We start from the raw sequence: 9153 nt of genomic DNA, 5'->3' as shown, positions 1-9153 counted from the left end.
CAAACATCAAAAGCATCTCCAAACAACAAAGAAACTGTATCAGCAAATGCCAAAGGAAAAGGTAAAGTTGAAGAATCTACTTTTCAAGACACCTATGCAGATGCACAAGACCCACATGATATCAATTGGGACAAAGAGTACTCAAAGATGATGGAATACGACTACTTCAAGATGCTTGAATGAAAAGCATTTGAAAGACAAGTGTCTTCTCATAATGATTATGATTCTGATCAAAGTCGGAAAGGATATTGGTAGAATTATTGTACTGGAAAGGTTGAGTAGACACCGTCGGATAAATAAAATGCCGACAGGACCCTCAATTATTTCCACTGTGTCATATTAGATTCCTTTAGGAGGTTATAAAAGAGAGGTCAAACCAGAGAAGCCCACAAGTTGGAACGGAGTGCTTCTTTGATCTCGTATTGTAATCCGCAAAGCGTTGTAATTTTGATCTTTCAATTAATATTGAAGCCGCTAGGCCACCTGTCTAAGGACAGTTTTGTAAACTTCGAAAGGACCTGGAGAAGTAAAGCGAAAGCGTTGAAGAAGACCCAAGGAGAGAGAGGTCGTGTCCTCTCATATTCTCGGTGTGAGGAGTTTCAAATCGCTGCCATTAGATTTGCTACCCTCAGTTCTTCACGAGGCAGCACTATAATGCCTTGTGGCTCTAGAGGTTTGTGGCCACACCAATTTTTTTCTCTTCCCCCAAGTTTCTGAGCTTCACTGGTGGTTGTTAGTTTATGAGCTTTGTTGGGGGTTGTTAGGACGTGGGGATGGGTTTTCGGTGTCTTTGTTGACGCAGAAAAATGATTATAAGTGTTTGAATTGTTTTTTTATTAGGAATGGATTCAGCATCATCAAAAACTCCTTGAGCACTCAAAACCCTGAAGTTTGACAACTGTAACCCAAATTTCCCAATTTCCCAAAATTTCTACCAAATTTAAACAAAAAATCATCATGTAATTTTCACTACTTTCCAAACGAATTTGTAAATTTATAATCACAATAAACTACTCTATAGTGTAAATAGTTTTATTCTTCTTTTGTCACGTTCCTGCTTTCACTAGTTTTATTCTTCTTTTGTCACGGTCATGCTTTCACTACTCTATAGGGTAAATAGTTTTATTCTTCTTTTGTCAAGGTCATGCTTTCACTACTCTATAGTGTAAATAGTTTTATGCTTTCTTTTTTCAGGTCGTGTTTTCGTGAACGCCAGAGCATTTATTCGGGAAGTACTCTGGTATGGATGTGTGGTTCTCATTTTCTCCAGATGTATGTTTCTCATTTTGAGGTCACTCTTTGTACCAAAAATTTTAAATGAAATAATTATGAAGCATATTTACAAAAGAAAGCGTGAATATATATATTATTCATAATAATAAAACAGTAGATTCATTATGATGGAACAGATTCAAATATGGTTTGTCATTTTCTAAAGGAATTGTTTTTATTGTGATTTTTTAGAGTTTCTAGTGCTAGAATCTGATGATAAATATTGGGGTGAAATCTTGATTTGTGTTATTTAATCTAATTTTTCACTGTATATATATAGATTCAGCGCCCTGAAAAATCCTAGGGCACTTCTATTGTGCAGGAGTTTATCCATCAAATCTGTGATTTCAATAAATTAAACTGGAAAAATCAACCGGTTCCAAAAAAACCGCATAAAAACACCTCATTTTCTAAATTGCCAGCCAGATTTCCATAAGATAATACAATAAAAATCACAACAACCACAAAACGTATTTGACTTCATACAGCACAATAGAATCTCTAGAGCCCTGGGCCGAAAAATAGTTAATAGTTAAAACATACAAGAGGTTAAGTGTATGCAGGTATCCTATTCAGCACATTAAGTGAGCTGGTATTCCACTCAGCGCCTTCAGAGTGTGAATATGAACATCTTCTGGCTAAACAAAGATATCAGTTTGACTGAAACCCAAACTCCACTATCTTCCTCCGCTCAAGGAAAAGGTTAGGTTTTGAGGGGGCAACATCCAAGAGCAACAGAAGAGAAAGAATAAGGTTTTGAAGAGGAAACATCCAAGCGCAACAGAAGAAGAAAGAATTAGGTTTTGACGGGGAAACATCCAAGGGCAACAGGAAAAAAAGGTAGAATTTCAAGGGGAATGGATTCAGATGATGTAAATTCAGAGACATCATTACAATTTAAGGGGGATGAATTCAGATGGTGTAAATTCACAGCCATTATTACAGCTCATGCAGACAAATATAAATTAGTAACAAGTGACAACCCTTTTCACCTGTTATAGCACAATATGTGGGCAACTACATCAATATGTTGTATAGAAGCAAATTGGAACCTCATTCTCTTCTTCCCTACACGTCCAGAGAACATCAAACAAAGCAGTCTCTGTCCAGACGAATGATAGCTCGAAACGGGAGCTGCAGCACCTGCTGGACCCTTGCATTCCAGATGAGAACACAAGTATTGGAGCTGGCAGCACCTGCAGGACCCCTACATCCCAGATGAGAACACAAGTTTCCAACACCACAGTACCCAGGAGAGAAACGGCCTGACCCTCTGCCACACCAATTAAGCTGACAACAAAGACCACTCGTTGAATTGCTAGATGTTTGAGTTGTTTTTCTAAAGTACCCATTTTAATTTCCAATGGGCAATTTTGATTCACCCACCAAGGAAAGTAAAGAACTGACCCTCTGCCACACCAATCAAGCTGACAACAAAGGCCAGTCATTGTATTGTTAAACGTTTCAAGTTGTTTTTCTAAAGAACCCATTTTAATTGCCAATGGACACTTTTGATTCACCCCACTAAAGACTTCAATATAACTTCAAAGTTTTTTATTTGGAGCTTGGAAGCCTTTCGATTAGAACCAGAACAAATGAAATGTAACTTTAAAACCCTACCGCAAAATTCGACTATAGTATTGCTCATCCCAAACAATGAAAAGGCATCAGAAAGAAAACAACGACCTAAACAATTGGTGAAATATATAATGTAAGACCTGCTTTGCATATCCTGAAACTTGAAAATCAATGTCGAACTGAACCCAAGAAACCTTAACATTAGAACCAGAAAAACAAACACATAACAGACTTCAATAGTTCTTTCCACTTGACTGGAAGATCTCATTTTAAGTGCACACTCTTTTAAACGGTTTAAACTTTAAATGGTTATCCATTATTACCAGATGTTAAAGCCTAATGTAGTGAAGAAATGGTTATCCATTATTACCAGATGTAAAAGCATAATGTCGTGAAGAACAGTTACAATACTGCTAATACACATTACCAGAAAAAAAAAAATAAGAAACCCACGTAAACAAGGAAATTATAACAATAAAACACAAACAACAGTCGGCAACATAAACTTTAATAGCTAACTAATGTAAATCATTGTATCATCCTAATTTTAAAATGCAACAAGAGTAAACAAAATATTATCATTATCCAAAACTGGATAGAAGAACAGAGCAACACAAGATTGGAGATGGAATATGAACATAATGAGCCTCTTTTTCTATTTTGTGTCTTCGCAATTGTTAAAAGTGAATAAAAAAACCAGTGAAAGTTATGCACCAACTTCATTGTTATAATTGAATATATGATACCTGAAAAACTCTTTAGTTAGAGCTTATACTGAGATCAATAAACAATTGTTACAAGGAAAAACAAAGTACAGAATGCATCCATTATCAAATTGAATCCCTGATAATATCCATCTATCCATATTGTGTTATGTGAATTAGTACAGTATATCCAAACAAAACATACCAAAATTTGAATAAAAAAAAATAGACTGAATTATAAGCAAAGTAGTACAACATACTGAAAGAAAACATACTTAGAATTTAATGAAAATATCAGACTAGACTTAATGAAACAAACAACACATTCTAGATCTCCCATGGTTTAGCAGTGCTGACTTTAAATCTCAATAATCTAGAAAAGATAAGCACCAACTTCAATTTTATAGTCGAATATATGGAGATCTGGAAACACTCTTTAGTTACACCTCATATTTAGATCAATCAACAACTATTACATGGAAAAACCAAGTATAGAGTGCATTTACCATCAAAATAAATGTGCATCCATCATCAAAATAAATCCCTGATAAAATCCATCTATCTATATTCAGTTATGCGCACAAGTACTACAGCATAACCAGACAAAACAAACTAACATTTGAATGAAAAAGATTAAACTGAATTTCAAGCAAAAGTAGTACGACGTACTGAAGTCTGAAACAAAACATGCTTAGACTTGAATGAAAACATCAGTCTAGATATAATAGTAACAAATGAGACATTCCAAATCTTCCTCTGGTTCAGCTCTGCTGACTTAAAATCTCAAATCTAGACCTAACTCTAAACACCCATGGCATTGACTAGCACTGAAAAATGAATATAATAAATTTCAACCCAAATTCAACTACAAGTGGCCATGACATAATAGATCTCCTTTGCTGTGCTTTCTCGAGCCATAGGATATTGTACTAAATTACGAGTAAAAACTACTTAACTGCTACCAAACTTCTACGCCTGAGAATCACTCTTCCCTGTTAAATTCTCTCCATCCCGCTCCTGTCTCTGCTCCATTAGCAAACCAGCCTCTTCATCTGCTTGGGCACTCTTCTTTTGCGCCTCCTTCATTTTCAAAGCCTGTAATTTGGAATGATTATAGTAACAAACACCCAAAAATGCAAGCCCATAGCCTAGCAAATTGACTGGTGTCACTGTGTCCTTGATAATCGACCATGAGAATGCAATAAGAAGCCAATCCTTGACAACACCAGCCACGTTCATCGTCAAAGCTGAAGTCTTTCCGATCAAAAGGAAAACTGCAAGGTTAAGGGCAAAGGCACAGAGGGAGTTTGTGCCAAAGATGAAATAATCGAAATGGAAGGTTGAAGTCTCCTTGAGCACTGGAAACTCAACAAACAACCAGGGGACAGTCAAGAACAAAAGGCAGCATGGGGCAACATAATACAAGGTGGTAATGGGATTCAAGGTGATTCCCTTTGACGTAAGCAAGATCTGGATCAATACCAACCGTGTAGCCTCAAACGCAACTGCACCCAATTGAAGCAACACACCCCATGAATCGAACTTGGCCTCCCCGTATGCTGCAATGGCGACTCCAACTGATATGCCAATCATGTTCGCCATGGTATTGGGAACGAATTTATCTCTCTTCAGGGAAACTCCAATGGAATAGACAGCCACGGGCATGAGGGCCTTTAGCATCTGGATGAAGGAGACTGATAGGTAAATGTAAGCTGAATTGGAGAACCAGAGGCTGAGAGAGTAGAGGGCTCCGATGGGCACAACTGAGGTCAGGTAGACCTCCCTTGACATTCCAATTGGCTCAACAAGTTTCAGGACTCTCACCAACACTATGGCGAGGAACGAACAGAATGCCATGTGGATCATGGTCAGGCTAATGGGGAAGGGCCAGTTAAACATCTTCCTGTCAAGAATGTACTTGTTGAACACGATCACACTGAAGCTCAGGAAGATCCATATGCTCACATAGGTGTAGCTCAGCACGACCTTTTTCAGGACATTGTCATTCACAGAAGCGCCGCCCTTGCCTGATCCCATCCCCATCTTCAATGCAAAACAAACAAAAGTTCAAAAACAGGATTTGGTTCTGCTATTAATGATACTGGGCCTTCAAATTTCAATCAGTGGGGGCCCCAGACAGACAAAAGATGATCCACAAATGCTCAAGAAATTGGATCTTCAAATTTCAATCAGAAGAAACCCCTTAAAATAAACAAAACCATTCACAAATGCGTAAGTAAATCACTTGGGTCTTCGAATTTCAATCAGAAAAATGGACCCCAGTAACACAATAAAACGATCCACACATGCCGAAGGAGATCAGTAAGGTACTCAAATTCCAATCAGGAGGAACCCTAAAAAACCAAAAAAAACTTCCACAAATGCTGAAGGAGATCAGTTGGGTTCTGCTTACCTTTCCACTAATGCAGCAAAAACCCCGAACTGGGTATCAGCAAAACACCGATATCTCAACGCCACATAGAACTTCGAGCCCAAATGTGGCACCCAACTGCGGATCTGCAGCAACCAGATCGGGAGAAAAGGGCTTCAACCCCAGCAGAGACCGATCAGATCAGCGGAATCCTACAAGGATCATATCCTCGCACAGGCATCCAAGAAAAGGGTGTGCCTGTTCCTCAGTCTTGGCCGCTCAATTAGCTTGAATAAATATTTGGAGTCCGTTTTACCGAGTCCACCACGTTCACCCGGACTCACACACAACACACTCTGCTCATTTCTTCCAGGGAGGCACCTAAATATACCGCGCTTAGGTCCTTGCCCCATATTCTATATTTTGTGGGGCCGACGTTACATATTTATATTTTTTTTCAACTTGTTCGGAGTTTGAATTATATCTAGGTAAATCTCCGTAAATTAAGTCGTTAAATTGCTACCTGTAAGATATTAAGTGGTTAAATTGCTACGTGTAAGATGCTTTTCCTTAAATAGGGGTTTTATATCTTAATTTGACCCTTTTGTTTTACTAAATTGGAGCTTTAAATTAAATTTTATTATTATTATTTTTCCAAAATTACATGTTTAAATCAAAGATTTCCAAAAAGACGAATTTAAACCTCCACTGGGTTAATTAACTTTACCTTCACAATTAAATTTAATTTATTAATTTTTTTAAATTATTTTTAACTAAAAATTTGTTATTTATGCAATTTTCATTTTAAGATCGTTAAATTTTATTAGAGTGTTTAGATTATGTGGGAAGGGTTTTATTTTGTAAAGGGATATGGGTTTCAAATTTTGAGTGGATGAAAGAGAAGATATTTAAAATTTAAAGATATTAAAGTTGGTGTAGTTTAGGTTTATGGTGATTGTGATGGTTTAGATGTTCTTTAATCATGGTTTTTTAGACTATATATTAGTCTTTAAGTCACAAAGATATTAATAAATAAAACAAAACAAAAAATATTATGCTAAAATCATTATATTATGGATTAATATTGATAAATTTGGAGTGAAATGACATTTTTTTTGCCACATCATGAGTTATGTTTAAAGGTTCAAATGGAGCACTATCATATAGATTTTCATGTTCAAATCTTTATAGTGATAAAATCTCTTGTTTGTGAGAGGTAAGGTGTTTGAGATGTTAAGGTTTGTTTTCATCACTACCTCCCCTCTTAAAGTTGTCTTTGTAATCAGGAGTGGTAGGAGCGGGAGGGAGGGGCTAATTTTTTGCCCTAGGAATCAAGAAGAACATAGGTATACTTGGGTTCTAGGTCACACTTCCAATAACTGTGTTGAAGTCTATGCCTTATGTCATGGTTTGAGGCAAATTTTGAATATAAAAATTAGGGAGGTAATTGTTTTTGGTGATTCCTTAAATATAATTCACCATTTATGTATCTCTCCCCTCATATACAAATTTAAGTCATATTTTCAAGTGGATTTATTAGTTGTATCAATCTATCCCCAAGAAAAAATGTCTCCATGTTCTCATATCAAACAACTCCAAGGTCGATCACATGGTTAATTTGAGGTCAAGGCTAAAACAAGGTGAACTTTGGTGGCATGGGCAAAAGGGGTATGCCCCCCTTCCTTAATGGTTAATCAAGGGACCCATAAATAAAAGCGAATAAATAATTCCTCATTGTTTAATGTAACATTTTGATGCTTTGTAACTTTTAGTTTTTGTTAGGCCAGTATTGGGGAATGTACAAGTGGAATACTATAGATATTGTAGCATTTTATTTAGAACCTTCAAGGTTAGAATTTTGTATATGGCCATCATACATATACAAGTGGAATACTATAGATATTGTAGCATTTTATTTAGAACCTTCAAGGTTATAATTTTGTATATGGTCATCATACATACTTCATTCTGACCATGTCCGATGGTTTCAACTTACTTATGTAATCATGTATCTAAACTCAGCTTAGCTCAAGGCCTTTTAATATAATGGTTGTTCTTGGTTCTTGTGAAAAAGAAATTTATCTTTGTAATGGAAATTATTATTTTCTTGGCATTAATAAGTTGAGGTGCCTTGTTTAAATGGTTAAAAGGTAAGTTTCACACTCTTTATACCATAATTCAAATCCTCAATGAGACTTTGGCCTATTATGGTAAAGTTAGAAGGATATATGCCTCTCATGAGTTGGTTCCCCCTCACAGGTGTGTTTGTGAATGTCTTAGCCCTTGAGATTCCTACTAATACATTGGCTTGTGGGTTATTGGTACTAGCTCAGGGTTCATAGTAATAGTCATCTAGATTTGGATTTAGACCTCACCTAGGTAATCATGCCTGGTTACTAATTCCCTTGAGTTTAAAAACAAAAAAGCTCTTATGTCAATTAAATATGGTTTAGCAATAAATTGGTCCAAGGTTTATTCTTTTTTTATTGTTTGCTGGCATGTCCATGACTTGCAACACTAGCATGTGATCTAATAAACTATTGCCCAGGAGCATTTGAGCCATCAAAATCACTTGAGGATCACCCCAACCTAAGCTACACCAACCCTCAACATGATTGGGTTTTTTGGGTGTCTCCTCCTGACTACCATGAGTTTTGAACCTTAGCAACCTTATAGAACAAAACCCTCAATATGCAATTGCATTAGTTGGATTTAGCATCCAAGGTCTATTCCTAATATAATTTCTTTGTACTTTAATCTTGAAAGATCATATATTCTAAAGGATTTGTCTCACTTTAACCAAAAACATAAATTATCACAATTGAACATAGAAACAGAAGATTCAATCTCAATTAGGTTTACCCCAGGTGGTTGAGAGGAATGATTGTTATCCTCCCCACCTAGGTTCAATGCCCACAAGTAGCATGTTGAGTTGATGATGAGTGTATTGTTGTAATGACTTCTCACACCTATAGAGAAGCTTGAAATGAGCAAGAGCCAAAGGACCATGGCCTGTAGAATAGGTAATGGTTACAATTGCTAACACATTATATGTTGAGATTAAAGTTAACATAGAGAAAGCAATATATATTGAGGTGAAAGCTAACATACATAAGAAGTTTGGTATGATCAAATATGTTGAGGTGTGAGCAGATATGTTGAGGTTAATGATGGCAAAGACATGTGAGCAGGTGTGGAGACCTTAGAGAATGGTGACAGGATCATGGC

General features: G+C 36.5%; 1 protein-coding gene across 1 annotated transcript; it reads right to left on the bottom strand.

Moving 5' to 3' along the window:
- Nucleotides 1-4223: 4223 nt before the first annotated feature.
- Nucleotides 4224-6290, bottom strand: LOC149230065 (putative sugar phosphate/phosphate translocator At2g25520). The gene is made up of 2 exons (XM_089378841.1): nucleotides 5968-6290; nucleotides 4224-5597 (listed from the first exon to the last, which is right to left on the bottom strand). The coding sequence occupies exon 2, from the start codon at nucleotides 5595-5597 to the stop codon at nucleotides 4524-4526; it is 1074 nt and encodes a 357-aa protein (XP_089234967.1). The 5' UTR covers nucleotides 5968-6290; the 3' UTR covers nucleotides 4224-4523.
- Nucleotides 6291-9153: the final 2863 nt, after the last annotated feature.

The sequence above is a fragment of the Pinus tabuliformis genome, chromosome J (genome assembly GCF_031772625.1).
Source record: "Pinus tabuliformis cultivar Carrire ecotype Pingquan chromosome J, CPIR1, whole genome shotgun sequence".
NCBI classification, from domain to species: domain Eukaryota; kingdom Viridiplantae; phylum Streptophyta; class Pinopsida; order Pinales; family Pinaceae; genus Pinus; species Pinus tabuliformis.
Note: the sequence above shows the minus strand (reverse complement) of the source record. Positions and strands in the feature narration are given on the sequence as shown.